The following is a 21078-nucleotide window of genomic DNA, read 5'->3' on the forward strand; positions in this document are numbered from 1 at the left end:
ACCTGGCCGTGCTGCTGCTCCAGTTTCTACTGTTCTGCCTTATAATTATTCGACCATGCTGGTCATTTATGAACATTTGAACATCTTGGCCATGTTCTGTTATAATCTCCACCCGGTACAGCCTGAAGAGGACTGGCCACCCCACATAGCCTGGTTCCTCTCTAAGGGTTCTTCCTAGGTTTTGGCTTTTCTAGGGAGTTTTTCCAGCCACCGTGCTTCTACACCTGCATTGTTCACTGCTTGAGGTTTTAGGCTGGGTTTCTCTACAGCACTTTGAGATATCAGCTGATGTACGAAGGGCTATATAAATACATTTGATTTGACCAGTGGTCCTCCACCACTCACTTGATAGAGCATGGCTCTTGCAACGGACAGGATAGTGGGATCAATTTTCCGGATACCACCCGTACATTTACAGAGGTCAGAGGTCACATTCAGACAGACAGAGCAGCCTCGTGGCCGAGCAGTGCTGAGTGTGAGAGAACACTGTATAAAGTGCGTTACCTGGACTCCCACGGTCTTGATTGGCAGCAGGAAGGCATTGAGTGAATGAAGACTGGTGATCTGCAGGAGTTTCTCCTCCTCCTCGTCTGATATACACGACTTCACTCTCTGCAACAACGTGTGGGGCTGGAGGCACAGGGTAAGTTATGAGTATTATTATTAGCTAGTCTGACATTACTAGAGTAAGTTATCACCATGTTGTTGCATAAAGAAGGTCAGTTGGGGTCAATTCCATCTACAACCCCATTCTAGAATTCAAATCAAATGTATTTGTCACATACACATGGTTAACAGATGTTTATTGGTCACATACACATGGTTAGCAGATGTTATTGGTCACATACACATGGTTAGCAGATGTTATTGGTCATATACACATGGTTAGCAGATGTTATTGGTCATATACACATGGTTAGCAGATGTTAATGGTCATATGCACATGGTTAGCAGATGTTAATGGTCATATGCACATGGTTAGCAGATGTTAATGCGAGTGTAGCGAAATGCTTGTGCTTCTAGTTCCGACAATGCAGTGATAACCAACGAGTAATCTAACCTAACAATTCCACAACAACTACCTTATACACACAAGTGTAAAGGGATAAAGAATATGTACATAAGATATGAATGAGTGATGATACAGAACAGCATTGTATGTCCAATGAAGTTGGTTCAAATTGAAATGGAATTGAGACCAACTCTGTTATTACCATCAAGTTCCTGTCATAGACTAGTGGTGCTCTGCTCTCTGACCTTTTTGACCATGGCGGAGAAGTCTGTGATGATCTTGAGGATGTTGTTGGTCTCAGCAAAGTCCTTACAGATGTAGGGCTCGTCTGCACAGATCACTCTGATGGCCAGGCCAGGACCTACAGGAGAGGATGAGGTTAACATCACAGATCACTCTGATGGCCAGGCCAGGACCTACAGGAGAGGATGAGGTTAACATCACAGATCACTCTGATGGCCAGGCCAGGACCTACAGGAGAGGATGAGGTTAACATCACAGATCACTCTGATGGCCAGGCCAGGACCTACAGGAGAGGATGAGGTTAACATCACAGATCACTCTGATGGCCAGGCCAGGACCTACAGGAGAGGATGAGGTTAACATCACAGATCACTCTGATGGCCAGGCCAGGACCTACAGGAGAGGATGAGGTTAACATCACAGATCACTCTGATGGCCAGGCCAGGACCTACAGGAGAGGATGAGGTTAACATCACAGATCACTCTGATGGCCAGGCCAGGACCTACAGGAGAGGATGAGGTTAACATCACAGATCACTCTGATGGCCAGGCCAGGACCTACAGGAGAGGATGAGGTTAACATCACAGATCACTCTGATGGCCAGGCCAGGACCTACAGGAGAGGATGAGGTTAACATCACAGATCACTCTGATGGCCAGGCCAGGACCTACAGGAGAGGATGAGGTTAACATCACAGCCATACTTCTGCTATTCTCCATGTTGGTTCTTAATGTTCCATGACTATATATAACATTCTGTCCTGTGTTGGTTCTAAATGTTCCATGACTATATATAACATTCTGTCCTGTGTTGGTTCTAAATGTTCCATGACTATATATAACATTCTATTCTGTGTTGGTTCTAAATGTTCCATGACTATATATAACATTCTATTCTGTGTTGGTTCTAAATGTTCCATGACTATATATAACATTCTGTCCTGTGTTGGTTCTAAATGTTCCATGACTATATATAACATTCTATTCTGTGTTGGTTCTAAATGTTCCATGACTATATATAACATTCTATTCTGTGTTGGTTCTAAATGTTCCATGACTATATATAACATTCTGTCCTGTGTTGGTTCTAAATGTTCCATGACTATATATAACATTCTGTCCTGTGTTGGTTCTAAATGTTCCATGACTATATATAACATTCTATTCTGTGTTGGTTCTAAATGTTCCATGACTATATATAACATTCTATTCTGTGTTGGTTCTAAATGTTCCATGACTATATATAACATTCTATTCTGTGTTGGTTCTAAATGTTCCATGACTATATATAACATTCTGTCCTGTGTTGGTTCTAAATGTTCCATGACTATATATAACATTCTATTCTGTGTTGGTTCTAAATGTTCCATGACTATATATAACATTCTGTCCTGTGTTGGTTCTAAATGTTCCATGACTATATAACATTCTGTCCTGTGTTGGTTCTAAATGTTAACAGGTTCTGTCCTGTGTTGGTTCTAAATGTTCCATGACTATATATAACATTCTGTCCTGTGTTGGTTCTAAATGTTCCATGACTATATATAACATTCTATTCTGTGTTGGTTCTAAATGTTCCATGACTATATATAACATTCTATTCTGTGTTGGTTCTAAATGTTCCATGACTATATATAACATTCTGTCCTGTGTTGGTTCTAAATGTTCCATGACTATATATAACATTCTGTCCTGTGTTGGTTCTAAATGTTCCATGACTATATATAACATTCTGTCCTGTGTTCGTTCTAAATGTTCCATGACTATATATAACATTCTGTCCTGTGTTGGTTCTAAATGTTCCATGACTATATATAACATTCTATTCTGTGTTGGTTCTAAATGTTCCATGACTATATATAACATTCTGTCCTGTGTTGGTTCTAAATGTTCCATGACTATATATAACATTCTGTCCTGTGTTGGTTCTAAATGTTCCTGACTATATATAACATTCTGTCCTGTGTTGGTTCTAAATGTTCCATGACTATATATAACATTCTGTCCTGTGTTGGTTCTAAATGTTCCATGACTATATATAACATTCTGTCCTGTGTTGGTTCTAAATGTTCCATGACTATATATAACATTCTGTCCTGTGTTGGTTCTAAATGTTCCATGACTATATATAACATTCTGTCCTGTGTTGGTTCTAAATGTTCCATGACTATATATAACATTCTATTCTGTGTTGGTTCTAAATGTTCCATGACTATATATAACATTCTATTCTGTGTTGGTTCTAAATGTTCCATGACTATATATAACATTCTGTCCTGTGTTGGTTCTAAATGTTCCATGACTATATATAACATTCTGTCCTGTGTTGGTTCTAAATGTTCCATGACTATATATAACATTCTGTCCTGTGTTGGTTCTAAATGTTCCATGACTATATATAACATTCTGTCCTGTGTTGGTTCTAAATGTTCCATGACTATATATAACATTCTGTCCTGTGTTGGTTCTAAATGTTCCATGACTATATATAACATTCTATTCTGTGTTGGTTCTAAATGTTCCATGACTATATATAACATTCTGTCCTGTGTTGGTTCTAAATGTTCCATGACTATATATAACATTCTATTCTGTGTTGGTTCTAAATGTTCCATGACTATATATAACATTCTGTCCTGTGTTGGTTCTAAATGTTCCATGACTATATATAACATTCTATTCTGTGTTGGTTCTAAATGTTCCATGACTATATATAACATTCTGTCCTGTGTTGGTTCTAAATGTTCCATGACTATATATAACATTCTATTCTGTGTTGGTTCTAAATGTTCCATGACTATATATAACATTCTATTCTGTGTTGGTTCTAAATGTTCCATGACTATATATAACATTCTATTCTGTGTTGGTTCTAAATGTTCCATGACTATATATAACATTCTATTCTGTGTTGGTTCTAAATGTTCCATGACTATATATAACATTCTGTCCTGTGTTGGTTCTAAATGTTCCATGACTATATATAACATTCTATTCTGTGTTGGTTCTAAATGTTCCATGACTATATATAACATTCTATTCTGTGTTGGTTCTAAATGTTCCATGACTATATATAACATTCTATTCTGTGTTGGTTCTAAATGTTCCATGACTATATATAACATTCTATTCTGTGTTGGTTCTAAATGTTCCATGACTATATATAACATTCTATTCTGTGTTGGTTCTATTCTGTGTTGGTTCTAAATGTTCCATGACTATATATAACATTCTATTCTGTGTTGGTTCTAAATGTTCCATGACTATATATAACATTCTATTCTGTGTTGGTTCTAAATGTTCCATGACTATATATAACATTCTGTCCTGTGTTGGTTCTAAATGTTCCATGACTATATATAACATTCTATTCTGTGTTGGTTCTAAATGTTCCATGACTATATATAACATTCTATTCTGTGTTGGTTCTAAATGTTCCATGACTATATATAACATTCTGTCCTGTGTTGGTTCTAAATGTTCCATGACTATATATAACATTCTATTCTGTGTTGGTTCTAAATGTTCCATGACTATATATAACATTCTATTCTGTGTTGGTTCTAAATGTTCCATGACTATATATAACATTCTATTCTGTGTTGGTTCTAAATGTTCCATGACTATATATAACATTCTATTCTGTGTTGGTTCTAAATGTTCCATGACTATATATAACATTCTATTCTGTGTTGGTTCTAAATGTTCCATGACTATATATAACATTCTATTCTGTTGGTTCTAAATGTTCCATGTTCTGTGTTGGTTCTAAATGTTCCATGACTATATATAACATTCTATTCTGTGTTGGTTCTAAATGTTCCATGACTATATATAACATTCTATTCTGTGTTGGTTCTAAATGTTCCATGACTATATATAACATTCTGTCCTGTGTTGGTTCTAAATGTTCCATGACTATATATAACATTCTGTCCTGTGTTGGTTCTAAATGTTCCATGTCCTGTGTTGGTTCTAAATGTTCCATGACTATATATAACATTCTGTCCTGTGTTGGTTCTAAATGTTCCATGACTATATATAACATTCTGTCCTGTGTTGGTTCTAAATGTTCCATGACTATATATAACATTCTGTCCTGTGTTGGTTCTAAATGTTCCATGACTATATATAACATTCTGTCCTGTGTTGGTTCTAAATGTTCCATGACTATATATAACATTCTGTCCTGTGTTGGTTCTAAATGTTCCATGACTATATATAACATTCTGTCCTGTGTTGGTTCTAAATGTTCCATGACTATATATAACATTCTGTCCTGTGTTGGTTCTAAATGTTCCATGACTATATATAACATTCTGTCCTGTGTTGGTTCTAAATGTTCCATGACTATATATAACATTCTATTCTGTGTTGGTTCTAAATGTTCCATGACTATATATAACATTCTGTCCTGTGTTGGTTCTAAATGTTCCATGACTACATTTACATTTACATTTAAGTCATTTAGCAGACGCTCTTATCCAGAGCGACTTACATATAACATTCTGTCCTGTGTTGGTTCTAAATGTTCCATGACTATAGATAAGGTTCTGTCCTGTGTTGGTTCTAAATGTTCCATGACTATAGATAAGGTTCTGTCCTGTGTTGGTTCTAAATGTTCCATGACTATATATAACATTCTGTCCTGTGTTGGTTCTAAATGTTCCATGACTATATATAAGGTTCTGTCCTGTGTTGGTTCTAAATGTTCCATGACTATAGATAAGGTTCTGTCCTGTGTTGGTTCTAAATGTTCCATAACTATAGATAAGGTTCTGTCCTGTGTGTACGGTGGGGTACTGACCAGGGAAAGGGTGTCGACAGACTATGCCCTCTGGCAGTCCCAGTTCTCTGCCCAGTGCCCGAACCTCATCCTTATGGAAGTCCTTCAGCGGCTCAATGACTTTTCCCTGGAGGGAGTGAGAGAGGAGACAGCTCAGACCTGAGGTGTGGACTCGAGTCACAACATTCATGACTTGAGACTAGACTTAAAATAAGAAATAAAATAACGTCTGACTCGACTTCGAGACTCATGACTTAATTATCTGGCCAGGTTTTGGAATGTAATGTCACTCATTTTGTGTCACCGAGCATCCGTGGATTTCTCTCCACGCTGCCAGAGACAGAATCGCACTTGCAAGAAAAAAATTGATTGCCTAGTGAAACGCACACTAGACCAAGCAGGTGAGCTAGCACAGTGAGGTCTAGGGGGGGTGGGGGTCGCAGGGTGGGGGGAGGAGGGGTGGGTCGCAAGCTTTGAACCACTCCTTTTTAAGGGTTGTGGGACTAAAGTCTGAAAACCACTGAGCAAACGTACAGATTGCTGAATAGATATAGGATCGGGCGAAGCACGAAAGTCACATTTTTTTTAGGGAGAGAGGATTGTCATAATAAATAAAACACGCCGCTCCAAAACAATAACAATTAGGAATCACAAATATGAACCATTTACTTTGCAAGCTCACCAGCAATGAGGCATTAAGAAACAATTACTAGCATAGCGTCAAACTTCTTAAGATTTAAACACTGTCCTTATGCCTCATCTGGTCTTTTGGTATGTCAACATCGTTTGTGAAGCATGTGGTCCTTCTGTAGCTCAGTTGGTAGAGCATGGCGCTTGTAACGCCAGGGTAGTGGGTTCGATCCCCGGGACCACCCATACGTAGAATGTATGCACACATGACTGTAAGTCGCTTTGGATAAAAGCGTCTGCTAAATGGCATATATTATTATTATTATTATTTGAAATGTGTTAAAATGTATTATTACATAAATCATGTGTTGTAGACAGAATAATGAAAATGGCTGTCTGGTAGCCTCAATAAATAGACAAAGATTTGAGGTTGGAAAAAGTCATTGTCTGTTTAGATGGATTTCTTTTTAACTTGAGACTCGACTTGCTTATAGACTTTAACTTGACTCAACCAGTTCGACTTGGGACTCGACTTGGGACACCTCTGGGACAAACAGAAGAGCCAGAGGTGCTCCAACAAAATTGTGTTGGAAGTTTGTTACAGTGTGTGTGTGTGTGTGTGTGTGTGTGTGTGTGTGTGTGTGTGTGTGTGTGTGTGTGTACCTCGTCTCTGAGCTTGCGGATGAGCTCTGTGTCGTTGTGGTGTGTTTTGATGACCTCTGCCTTGCCGCTGGCGAGGTGAGAAGCACTCTCTATGAGGTCTGGCCTCAGGGTGCCCTGGGCTAGGAACACCTCCTCCGGCTTCAGGTTCATCTCCCCTATCACCTCATTGGCCACCTACAGACGCCAATCACACACAAAGGAAGTCCATTCAAAAGTCTTGATTTTTTTTTTTTTTAAGAGGGACAGACAGACAACCAACATATACAGACAACAGACGAGGTTGAAGATAAAGGTTAGGACACGTTATGATTCATGTGGAAGTTATTTGAAAATAAACAGATTCATGGTACCAGCGCAGTTTCTAATTACCAGCACCGTTGCTATAACTACCATAGCTGATGCATTGTTGCTGCATATTAGAATCCTCTAACCTTCGTCATCTTCAACAGATAACAGACAAGGCAGTACCTTAACGAAGGTGTCTCCGATGATCTTCCTCTTCTCCTCAGGGTTGGTGGTCATGTTGAGGGTCTTGCTGATGCGTTTCCGTGGCGTCCGGTCTTCGTCGGAGATGGGCAGGGTCGTCGTACCGTTATAGAAAGTGTGTGCTGCGTTCACCACTAGAGAGGGAGATCACACAGACACACAAAGAATTTGAAACCAAATCAAACGTTGTTAAAGTCCCATATCGGTTAGGTGAAATACAGCAGTAAGAAGTGTGGCCCGTTGCCATGACAAAAGGGCAACCAGTGGAACACCAGCATTGTAAAGTCACAGCAGTAAGATGTGTGGCCCCCGTTGCCATGACAAAAGGGCAACCAGTGGAACACCAGCATTGTAAAGTCACAGCAGCAAGATGTGTGGCCCCCGTTGCCATGACAAAAGGGCAACCAGTGGAACACCAGCATTGTAAAGTCACAGCAGTAAGATGTGTGGCCCCCGTTGCCATGACAAAAGGGCAACCAGTGGAACACCAGCATTGTAAAGTCACAGCAGCAAGATGTGTGGCCCGTTGCCATGACAAAAGGGCAACCAGTGGAACACCAGCATTGTAAAGTCACAGCAGGAAGACGTGTGGCCCGTTGCCATGACAAAAGGGCAACCAGTGGAACACGAGCATTGTAAAGTCACAGCAGTAAGATGTGTGGCCCCCATTGCCATGACAAAAGGGCAACCAGTGGAACACCAGCATTGTAAAGTCACAGCAGCAAGATGTGTGGCCCGTTGCCATGACAAAAGGGCAACCAGTGGAACACCAGCATTGTAAAGTCACAGCAGTAAGATGTGTGGCCCGTTGCCATGACAAAAGGGCAACCAGTGGAACACGAGCATTGTAAAGTCACAGCAGTAAGATGTGTGGCCCGTTGCCATGACAAAAGGGCAACCAGTGGAACACGAGCATTGTAAAGTCACAGCAGTAAGATGTGTGGCCCGTTGCCATGACAAAAGGGCAACCAGTGGAACACGAGCATTGTAAAGTCACAGCAGTAAGATGTGTGGCCCGTTGCCATGACAAAAGGGCAACCAGTGGAACACCAGCATTGTAAATCCAACTTATATTCACTCTGAAAACGTATTTTACCTTTGCTTCAACTACTTGCACATCGTTACAACACATAGCCACTAATATAACATTTGAAATCTCTATATTCTTTTATGAGTGTGATATATATATATATAGATAAAAAAATCACTCGTAAAATATATATATATATATATATATATATATATATATATATAAAAATCACACTCATATATATATATAAAAATTTTATGAGTGTAATTTTTATATATCTATATCTATATCTATATCTATAGATATATATACACACACACACACACACACACACACACACACACACACACACACTACATTCCACAATGCTACATTTGAGTCCATTCTGGACATGTGTAGGACACCAGCTTGGCTTGACCTCTCACCTTTGAGGTTGACGCCTAACTTGACCTCTCACCTTTGAGGTTGATGCCCAGTTTGGTGAGGGCCTCCTCAACGCTCTGGCTCTCTCGTTTCCTCATGAAGCCATTGTCGATGTGCACCGCGATCACCTGCTCCTTGTTCAGAGCTTTGTTCAGCAGGGCCGTGCACACGGTGGAGTCCACCCCTCCACTCAGCAGAACCTGGGGACGACATTTGGACCAGACATGTCAATCAACAGAACTAGAATGACTTCAACACACAGAGTCCCTGTTTCTCTCCCCCTTCCATTATCTTCTTCTCTCTGGATGGACAACCCACTTTCTGGGAGCAGAGAGTCCCTGTTTCTCTCCCCCTTCCATTATATTCTTCTCTCTGGAGGGACAACCCACTTTCTGGGAGCAGAGAGTCCCTGTTTCTCTCCCCCTTCCATTATCTTCTTCTCTCTGGAGGGACAACCCACTTTCTGGGAGCAGAGAGTCCCTGTTTCTTTCCCCCTTCCATTATCTTCTTCTCTCTGGAGGGACAACCCACTTTCTGGGAGCAGAGAGTCCCTGTTTCTCTCCCCCTTCCATTATCTTCTTCTCTCTGGATGGACAACCCACTTTCTGGGAGCAGAGAGTCCCTGTTTCTCTCCCCCTTCCATTATCTTCTTCTCTCTGGAGGGACAACCCACTTTCTGGGAGCAGAGAGTCCCTGTTTCTCTCCCCCTTCCATTATCTTCTTCTCTCTGGAGGGACAACCCACTTTCTGGGAGCAGAGAGTCGATCACATCTGTTCAGCAGAGAACACAGTTCAATATCCCCGTCTAGTTTAGTGTTTCATAGCTCAGATGAACGTAGATACGCCCTCCCCCTCCCAGGGTCTCTATGTTCTATACTATGGCGCATATACTGTACCCACATACTGCATCTAACCGTACTGCAGATTCCTCACCAGTACTTTGGACTTGCCAACTTTCTCCTGGATCTCTGTGATGCAGGACTGCTGGCGGTTCTGGACGGTGAAGTTGGAGTGCCCTGTTTCAAACAGGAAGTTACGCAATATCTCTGTGCCCCGCTCTGTCAGGTCCACTTCCGGGTGAAACTGGGTCCCGTACAGTTTCTTCTGCTCGTTGGCAATACCTGTCAGAGAACAAACGGAGCGGGGGGGGGGGGGCAGTGGAAGGGTTCGGAACGGTCAAAGACAAGGGGGAGGAAAGAAGAGCATTGAGGGCCAAAGATCTTCATGATCATATTGTGGAATTTACTAAATTAGGGAAGTATGGCCGTAGACTAAATTAGGGAAGTATGGTCATAGACTAAATTAGGGAAGTATGGTCATAGACTAAATTAGGGAAGTATGGTCATAGACTAAATTAGGGAAGTATGGTCATAGACTAAATTAGGGAAGTATGGTCATAGACTAAATTAGGGAAGTATGGCGGTAGACTAAATTAGGGAAGTATGGCCGTAGACTAAATTAGGGAAGTATGGCCGTAGACTAAATTAGGGAAGTATGGCCGTAGACTAAATTAGGGAAGTATGGCCGTAGACTAAATTAGGGAAGTATGGCCGTAGACTAAATTAGGGAAGTATGGCCGTAGACTAAATTAGGGAAGTATGGCCGTAGACTAAATTAGGGACGTATGGCCGTAGACTAAATTAGGGACGTATGGTGGTAGACTAAATTAGGGACGTATGGTGGTAGACTAAATTAGTCTAAATATACATTTTTCTCCAGGCCCAGGATCCTTTGCCAGAATGCATACCTGCAATGATGCTCCCTGACTGAGCCACCACCTTGAAGCCATCGGCCACCTTGTCCACACTGTCCCCATGAGTCAACAGCACCGGCTCCTCTTTCTGCAGGCCCCTGACAACAATCAGGTCACAGACAGAGTCAAAGGTCAGACAGGAAGTACACTCACACAATGAAACAACAGGTGTAGACCTTACAGTAATGTGCACTGACTACAACACCTTAAAGTGAAATGCCTAATACAACAGGTGTAGTAGACCTTACAGTGAAATGCCGAATACAACAGGTGTAGTAGACCTTACAGTGAAATGCGGAATACAACAGGTGTAGTAGACCTTACAGTGAAATGCCGAATACAACAGGTGTAGTAGACCTTACAGTGAAATGCCGAATACAACAGGTGTAGTAGACCTTACAGTGAAATGCCGAATACAACAGGTGTAGTAGACCTTACAGTGAAATGCTGAATACAACAGGTGTAGTAGACCTTACAGTGAAATGCCGAATACAACAGGTGTAGTAGACCTTACAGTGAAATGCCGAATACAACAGGTGTAGTAGACCTTACAGTGAAATGCCGAATACAACAGGTGTAGTAGACCTTACAGTGAAATGCTGAATACAACAGGTGTAGTAGACCTTACAGTGAAATGCTGAATACAACAGGTGTAGTAGACCTTACAGTGAAATGCTGAATACAACAGGTGTAGTAGACCTTACAGTGAAATGCCTAATACAACAGGTGTAGTAGACCTTACAGTGAAATGCTGAATACAACAGGTGTAGTAGACCTTACAGTGAAATGCTGAATACAACAGGTGTAGTAGACCTTACAGTGAAATGCTTACTTAAAAGTTCTTAATTGCATTGTTGGTTAAGAAAGTAAACTAAACTGAAGTAAAAATTAAAAAGCAACAACATAATTACAGTAGAGGCTATATACAGGGTATTACGGTACAGAGTCAATGTGGAGGCTATATACAGGGTGTTACAGTACAGAGTCAATGTGGAGGCTATATACAGGGTGTTACGGTACAGAGTCAATGTGGAGGCTATATACAGGGTGTTACGGTACAGAGTCAATGTGGAGGCTATATACAGGGTGTTACGGTACAGAGTCAATGTGGAGGCTATATACAGGGTGTTACGGTACAGAGTCAATGTGGAGGCTATATACAGGGTGTTACGGTACAGAGTCAATGTGGAGGCTATATACAGGGTGTTACGGTACAGAGTCAATGTGGAGGCTATATACAGGGTGTTACGGTACAGAGTCAATGTGGAGGCTATATACAGGGTGTTACGGTACAGAGTCAATGTGGAGGCTATATACAGGGTGTTACGGTACAGAGTCAATGTGGAGGCTATATACAGGGTGTTACGGTACAGAGTCAATGTGGAGGCTATATACAGGGTGTTACGGTACAGAGTCAATGTGGAGGCTATATACAGGGTGTTACGGTACAGAGTCAATGTGGAGGCTATATACAGGGTGTTACGGTACAGAGTCAATGTGGAGGCTATATACAGGGTGTTACGGTACAGAGTCAATGTGGAGGCTATATACAGGGTGTTACGGTACAGAGTCAATGTGGAGGCTATATACAGGGTGTTACGGTACAGAGTCAATGTGGAGGCTATATACAGGGTGTTACGGTACAGAGTCAATGTGGAGGCTATATACAGGGTGTTACGGTACAGAGTCAATGTGGAGGCTATATACAGGGTGTTACGGTACAGAGTCAATGTGGAGGCTATATACAGGGTGTTACGGTACAGAGTCAATGTGGAGGCTATATACAGGGTGTTACGGTACAGAGTCAATGTGGAGGCTATATACAGGGTGTTACGGTACAGAGTCAATGTGGAGGCTATATACAGGGTGTTACGGTACAGAGTCAATGTGGAGGCTATATACAGGGTGTTACGGTACAGAGTCAATGTGGAGGCTATATACAGGGTGTTACGGTACAGAGTCAATGTGGAGGCTATATACAGGGTGTTACGGTACAGAGTCAATGTGGAGGCTATATACAGGGTGTTACGGTACAGAGTCAATGTGGAGGCTATATACAGGGTGTTACGGTACAGAGTCAATGTGGAGGCTATATACAGGGTGTTACGGTACAGAGTCAATGTGGAGGCTATATACAGGGTGTTACGGTACAGAGTCAATGTGGAGGCTATATACAGGGTGTTACGGTACAGAGTCAATGTGGAGGCTATATACAGGGTGTTACGGTACAGAGTCAATGTGGAGGCTATATACAGGGTGTTACGGTACAGAGTCAATGTGGAGGCTATATACAGGGTGTTACGGTACAGAGTCAATGTGGAGGCTATATACAGGGTGTTACGGTACAGAGTCAATGTGGAGGCTATATACAGGGTGTTACGGTACAGAGTCAATGTGGAGGCTATATACAGGGTGTTACGGTACAGAGTCAATGTGGAGGCTATATACAGGGTGTTACGGTACAGAGTCAATGTGGAGGCTATATACAGGGTGTTACGGTACAGAGTCAATGTGGAGGCTATATACAGGGTGTTACGGTACAGAGTCAATGTGGAGGCTATATACAGGGTGTTACGGTACAGAGTCAATGTGGAGGCTATATACAGGGTGTTACGGTACAGAGTCAATGTGGAGGCTATATACAGGGTGTTACGGTACAGAGTCAATGTGGAGGCTATATACAGGGTGTTACGGTACAGAGTCAATGTGGAGGCTATATACAGGGTGTTACGGTACAGAGTCAATGTGGAGGCTATATACAGGGTGTTACGGTACAGAGTCAATGTGGAGGCTATATACAGGGTGTTACGGTACAGAGTCAATGTGGAGGCTATATACAGGGTGTTACGGTACAGAGTCAATGTGGAGGCTATATACAGGGTGTTACGGTACAGAGTCAATGTGGAGGCTATATACAGGGTGTTACGGTACAGAGTCAATGTGGAGGCTATATACAGGGTGTTACGGTACAGAGTCAATGTGGAGGCTATATACAGGGGCTCTGGATAAGAGCGTCTGCTAAATGACTTAAATGTAAAATGTAATGTAAATGTATCAGTACAGAGTCAATGTGGAGGCTATATACAGGGTGTTATGGTACAGAGTCAATGTGGAGGCTATATACAGGGTGTTATGGTACAGAGTCAATGTGGAGGCTATATACAGGGTGTTATGGTACAGAGTCAATGTGGAGGCTATATACAGGGTGTTATGGTACAGACTCAATGTGGAGGCTATATACAGGGGGTATCAGTACAGAGTCAATGTGGAGGCTATATACAGGGGGTATCAGTACAGAGTCAATGTGGAGGCTATATACAGGGGGTATCAGTACAGAGTCAATGTGGAGGCAATATACAGGGTGTTACGGTACAGAGTCAATGATAGTCAAACAAACATGTAGGTAGAGGTAAAGTGACTAAGCATAGATAATAAACAGAGAGTAGCCCGAACAGGGGGTCAATGCTAAAGGATCAGGTGGCCATTTGATTAGCTGTTCAGGAGTCTTATAGCTTGAGGGTAGAAGCTGTTAAGAATCACTTTGGAACTCAATGTGCTTTGTGTCCAACTGTGTGTAATGTCTGAGAGAGGGAGGACTGTGGTTTTCTTATTTTGGAGTGTTTGTGTGACGGCCAGGGAAACGATGTGACTGTTGGTCCAGTTGGGGTCAAACACATGGCTCTGGGCCAAACCAATGGAGGGAGAAAAAAAAAACACTTGTTCTTGAAATAGCCTACCCTGTCACCTCTCGACTCCGAGTGGTTCTGGTGAAACTCTTTTCGAGCTGCCTACTCTTAAAGAAGCTTTAGTTCTTCTTAACCCACCTGAAGAGAGAGCAGGTGTTGTCCAGTCCGATGTTGAACACTCCATCCTCTCTCACACTCTTCCTGTGTACTGTCCCTCCAAAAACCTTATTCATCATCTGGGGAGAGGACAATTGATCATTAGACTCTTCAAATATGCATTTATTTTTATTGATTGATTGATTGAAAGATGTCATTTCAATGTGTATGTGATCATAAGAAAGTGATTCTTAGTGGGTTTTTTATTTTATCAATTGATCTGTCTAGACAAACCGTTATTGACTGTAGGTGGTGAAATCATGAACCCGGAGTTTTATGCTAAGGGGTTTTGGGCTGGGGTTTCATGTACAGTGCCTTCGGGAAAGTATACAGACCCCATTACTTTTTCTACATCTTCTACGCCCAATACCCCATAATGACAAAGATCAATCTACACCCAATACCCCATAATGACAAAGATCAATCTACACACAATACCCCATTATGAAAAAGATCAATCTACACCCAATACCCCATAATGACAAAGATCAATCTACACACAATACCCCATTATGACAAAGATCAATCTACACCCAATACCCCATGACAGATCAATCTACACACAATAACCCATTATAACCAAGATAAATCTTTGGCCAGAATGCCAAGCGTCACGTCTGGAGGAAACCTGGCACCATCCCTACGGTGAAGCATGGTGGCAGCAGCATCATGCTGTGGGGATGTTTTTCAGCAGCAGGGATTTCGAGACTAGTCAGGATCGAGGGAAAGATGAATGGAGTAAAGTACAGAGAGATCCTTGATGAAAACCTGCTCCAGAGCCCTCAGGACCTCAGACTGGGGTGAAGGTTCACCTGCCAACAGGACAATGACCCCAAGCACACAGCCAAGACAACGCAGGAGTTGCGTCGGGACAAGTCTCTGAATGTCCTTGAGTGGCCCAGCCAGAGCCCGGATTTGACCCTGATCAAACATCTCTGGAGACCAGAAAATAGCTGTGCAGCAATACTCCCTATCCAACCTGATAGAGCTTGAGAGGATCTGCAGAGAATAATGGGAGAAACTCCCCAAATACAGGTGTGCCAAGCTTGAAGCATCATACCCAAGAAGACTTGATGCTGTAATCACTGACAAAGCTTTTTCAACACAGTACTGAGTAAAGGGTCTGAATACTTATGTACATTTAATATTTCCATTTTTTTTATTTGAAATAAATTAGCAAACATTTCTAAAAAATTAAAAATAAAGTTTTTGCTGTAATTGAGGTATTTTGGGTAGATTGAGGACGAAACAAATATTTAGAATAAGCCTGTAACCTAAAAAGTCAATGGGTCTCAACACTCCCCAAAGGCCCTGTGTGTGTATTTCTCAGGGCCCTCCTACCTGCATTCCATAGCAGATACCCAGGACAGGCTTTCCTATGGCGAATATGGCAGGGTCAAACCAGGGGGCATCCTCAGCGTACACAGAGTTCGGACCGCCAGAGATGATGATGGCTCTGGAGAGAAAAAGGGGGAGGAGTAAAGAGTGAAGAACGAGGGAGGAGAATTATTCAAAGACAAAAAATATATATATTTCTGTATGGCTCAGTTGGTAGAGCATGGTGCTTGCAACGGCAGGGTGGTGGGTTCGATTCCCGGGACCACCCATATGAACTCATGACTACGTCACTTTGGAGAAAAGCCTCTGCTAAATGGGATTTAAAATGTAACCATACTCAAGAGAGCCATTTTCAGGACAAGTAACATACACACAAACAAGAGACTGTTAAAGAGTCTGCCCATAGTTCAGACAGTTGTCTGTTTAAACTGAAGCAATCTAAAAATGTGTGGGTGCATCTATTCTGTAGGGACGGAGTGATGATTTCTCACAAACTGTAATGGAAAAATAGTGTCTCCTAAAAAGCTCTCCGTCTCACTCCTCTGCAGAGAGATGGGGACCTGTCCTAAGCAGTAGAATGCTGTGTGAACCATCCCTTCCTTCAATGTCAGACAAAATATATAGAAACATGTAACATACTTACAAAGACCTGCTTAGTCTAGTCACTGGTCAGTGTTCCTTTTATATAGAACTGCAGGCTCCCGCTCAGGCTGTCCTGACCACTGTGTTGCTTTTATATAGAACTGCAGGCTCCCTCTCAGGCTGTCCTGACCACTGTGTTGCTTTAATATAGAACTGCAGGCTCCCTCGCAGGCTCCCTCTCAGGCTGTCCTGACCACTGTGTTGCTTTAATATAGAACTGTTTTACTTTAATATAGAACTGCAGGCTCCCTCTCAGGCTGTCCTGACCACTGTGTTCCTTTTATATAGAACTGTTTTACTTTAATACAGAACTGCAGGCTCCCTCTCAGGCTGTCCTGACCACTGTGTTCCTTTATATAGAACTGCAGGCTCCCTCGCAGGCTGTCCTGACCACTGTGTTCCTTTATATAGAACTTCAGGCTCCCTCTCAGGCTGTCCTGACCACTGTGTTTCTTTATATAGAACTGTTTTACTTTTGTATAGAACTACAGACTCTCTCAGGCTGTCCTGACCACTGTGCTCCTTTTATATAGAACTGTTTTACTTTAATATAAAACTGCAGGCTCCCTCTCAGGCTGTCCTGACCACTATGTTCCTTTTATATAGAACTGTTTTACTTTTGTATAGAACTGCAGGCTCCCTCGCAGGCTGTCCTGACCACTGTGTTCCTCCACAGACTTCAAAGACGATGGGCAGAAAGAGATCTTAAAAATGATGACACTAGGTGTTATTGTTCTGACAGGTTCTCTCTCTTCCACACCATATGCATTTTTCTTATTCGTTTCAAAACATTCGGTCCAGGTTTGTTGACTTGTAAATGCCACCCAGGTGCAAGTGTGCTGTCAGTCAGTCTCACCTGAAGCCTTGTTCTCTGATGGCGAAGGCTGGCGTCTCTAGTGGGAGGATCTCTGAGCGGACAAACAGCTCTCTGACCCGCCTGTCAATCACCTTGCCGTACTGCGCCCCGGCATCCAGGATGACCACCGCCCCCTCACATGAACCATTCTGAGGCTCAACGCTGCTGATGTCCAGCTGGGGGAGGAAAAATAAAAACACACACTGTCCTGACCACGTAGGAACACTCAATCAGGATAATAACACAGGCCTACGTGTGGAATAGCCTTCAACCATATAGACTCATCAAGGGTAGCATGGGATGTTTTGAATGAAGATACAACAGCCTAAATTCCCCAACAGTGGTTGAATCAAGGGGTGTTCAAAAGAAAGCGTTGCAAAAACCTTTGCACTCGTTCAAAGACAGGCAAAACATCTGCGATGGTGAATGGCCGCCACTTCACCAACCTCACAGGAACGAGATTCGTTAAGGCCATAATGCAATTTGAGACATGCGAGTCTCAGTACTGAGAAGAGGGCACGCGTGACGAGACATTACACACTCATTCAGTCCCTCATGAGGATCACATGAGTCACACAGATGCTAGAGGCCTAACCAGGGGCCAGCTAGAGGCCTAACCAGGGGCCAGCTAGAGGACTGACAAGGTCCAGTAGTGGCCAGCTAGAGGACTGACAAGGTCCAGTAGTGGCCAGCTAGAGGACTGACAAGGTCCAGTAGTGGCCAGCTAGAGGACTGACCAGGGGCCAGCTAGAGGACTGACAAGGTCCAGTAGGGGCCAGCTAGAGGACTGACAAGGTCCAGTAGGGGCCAGCTAGAGGACTAATCAGGTCCAGTAGGGGCCAGCTAGAGGACTGACCAGGTCCAGTAGGGGCCAGCTAGAGGACTGACCAGGTCCAGTAGGGGCCAGCTAGAGGACTGACCAGGTCCAGTAGGAGCCAGCTAGCTAGAGGACTGACCAGGTCCAGTAGGGGCCAGCTAGAGGACTGACCAGGTCCAGTAGGAGCCAGCTAGAGGACTGACCAGGTCCAGTAGGAGCCAGCTAGAGGACTGACCAGGTCCAGTAGGGGCCAGCTAGAGGACTGACCAGGTCCAGTAGGGGCCAGCTAGAGGACTGACCAGGTCCAGTAGGGGCCAGCTAGAGGACTGACAAGGTCCAGTAGGGGCCAGCTAGAGGACTGACAAGGTCCAGTAGGGGCCAGCTAGAGGACTGACCAGGTCCAGTAGGGGCCAGCTAGAGGACTGACAAGGTCCAGTAGGGGCCAGCTAGAGGACTGACAAGGTCCAGTAGGGGCCAGCTAGAGGACTGACAAGGTCCAGTAGGGGCCAGCTAGAGGACTGACCAGGTCCAGTAGGGGCCAGCTAGAGGACTGACCAGGTCCAGTAGGGGCCAGCTAGCTAGAGGACTGATCAGGTCCAGTAGGGGCCAGCTAGAGGACTGACCAGGTCCAGTAGGAGCCAGCTAGACCGTACAGTGAAGTCACGGATGCCAAACTTGGATGCTTTAATCCACCCTTTTAGATTTCTAGTGACTCTATAGATATTTCTATCCAGGATTCACAAGCCAATGGACGTTACTTTACACTAGATAGATCTACACAAGTTGTTCTGCAGTTAAAATATATATATATATTATATGCCTGCCCCTTATGCATGAGTGATGAAGGCAGCCATTGATAAATTGATGTGATCAGTCAATGTTACCAAGGGAGATTGTCTTAGCATCATTATGGTTTACAAACTTAATATTCCTATCATCAAAACTGTACATTTCTCATGCATTACATTGGGGCATTAGATATGGGCAAAACATTCAAATGCACCACTCAAGTAAATTGTGAAATAAGAGAGCAGCGGGTCCCCACGTGGTTTCTGACACTACGTGCTTCCGTCAATGAAAAACAACAGGCTCGTGTATCAAACACCGCAAGTGACACCATAAAAACACCGAAACATTTCATATAAAACCGCTTCGATGCCGAGTTGTCATACTGGGCCCGTTTTCCTGGGAAAGTAAAATGGAGTACTTGTGGATATGAAAATAATACGATGGTTGGCCTATGTTGCAGTTGGCACAACCGGTGGTGGGTGGACAGACCGGAGACCGGTCATAGTTAGCCATCTAGCGGTAGCTGTCAACCCGATTATATATCTTCAAATTACCCAACACATGTACATTTGGTCGTAACACAAAATCTCTAACTATTACTATAAGGGTTAAACGTGATGTAAAGTCCACGAACATGTGAAACTGCACTGCTAGTTATTCTGCTTTAGTGTGGGTTAACTATATATCGCACTATACCCAACGCGGCAGATATATCCAGCTGTGCGGCAGCAGCTAGGCTACATTCCACGCGGCTTCTGCTAGCTGGCTAGCTCGTAATATATACACAATGTAAGATGCAACAGTGGCATAAAAGTTACATTCACTGTATGCTGGATATTTATTTTCATTTTTTAAACTCCAAAAACATACGTTTAAAAGACGAGGGGACAGGTATCCCAGGCTGGGGGAGCACGCGCGCCTTAAGTTTGCTGAAAACACGACACAGGCCGTAGCTATAACCGGGGACTCTCCCAGCGCCCATGTACCGCAGCCAAAACATTGAACAAGAAACCTGGCTGTGTTGCTCCCATGGCGGCACACAGGCCGTTGTTTGACTGACCTTGGTTTCTCCGTTGCACAGAGCCATGGATGACTGTAGCGGGATGAACTCTCCTCCTCGGGTCTTCCAGATCTCGTACGCAACAGAGACTAAGTGGATGCGGAGTTGGTGCGCCGACCGCTGACGACAATGTGCGCTAACGAGTACTGCCCTACTACAATACTCACTAGGGTGGCTGTTCAACTACTTCACTCAATGCATGTGACTGTTCCCCTCCCTTGTCGGAGAGTAGTGAGTACTAATGGCTGTCTGCGTGGGAATGTGGGCTTCTACGGACGAATTACTCCTGGATAATTCAATGAAAAAGTTGATTATGGAAAAGCTTCAGCAGTTTACAAGCGGAAGAATTTGCCCTATGTCTAATTGTCTATATCACGTGAATAATTTAGTTCGGCGATGTAATTACATAGCGGACTAAACTCCACTCCATGGTGAAATAACTGAATGATGAACTCCTTCACCATGGAGTTTAGTCCGCAATGTAATTGAAGGATTTATGTTATCCTAGGATACTAGGCCTAAATCATAGTCGGGGTGTCCCATAACGCCCCTTAACATGATGTTGACCTGCCATGAACTTCAACAGAAATAGCACCTCTGTGTTCCTCCGAGGCCCCAACACCTCAGCACCTTCATATATCAGCCATAGCATCTGTGGTTTAATGTGGTTTAAAACCATTTAGAAGAACAGCCAGTCTCCAGGGAAAT

General features: G+C 43.1%; 1 protein-coding gene across 2 annotated transcripts; it reads right to left on the minus strand.

Moving 5' to 3' along the window:
• Nucleotides 1-285: 285 nt before the first annotated feature.
• LOC124005146 (GMP synthase [glutamine-hydrolyzing]-like) lies at nt 286-20626 on the minus strand. Of its 2 annotated transcripts, XM_046314126.1 has the most exons (12): nt 20371-20626; nt 17705-17880; nt 16210-16324; nt 14851-14948; nt 11021-11124; nt 10207-10394; nt 9308-9473; nt 7803-7954; nt 7335-7508; nt 6063-6168; nt 1258-1373; nt 286-630 (listed from the first exon to the last, which is right to left on the minus strand). In XM_046314126.1, exons 1-12 carry the CDS (start codon nt 20395-20397, stop codon nt 301-303), a joined length of 1752 nt encoding a protein of 583 aa, XP_046170082.1. In that variant the 5' UTR covers nt 20398-20626; the 3' UTR covers nt 286-300. The 2 variants fall into 2 exon arrangements, with proteins under 2 accessions (XP_046170082.1, XP_046170083.1); XM_046314127.1 differs by lacking the exons at nt 286-630; nt 1258-1373 and adding an exon at nt 1823-1923 and having other exon boundaries at nt 20371-20617.
• Between the last annotated feature and the right edge of the window lie 452 nt (nt 20627-21078).

The sequence above is a fragment of the Oncorhynchus gorbuscha genome, linkage group LG19 (assembly GCF_021184085.1).
Source record: "Oncorhynchus gorbuscha isolate QuinsamMale2020 ecotype Even-year linkage group LG19, OgorEven_v1.0, whole genome shotgun sequence".
Classification (NCBI taxonomy): Eukaryota; Metazoa; Chordata; class Actinopteri; order Salmoniformes; family Salmonidae; genus Oncorhynchus; species Oncorhynchus gorbuscha.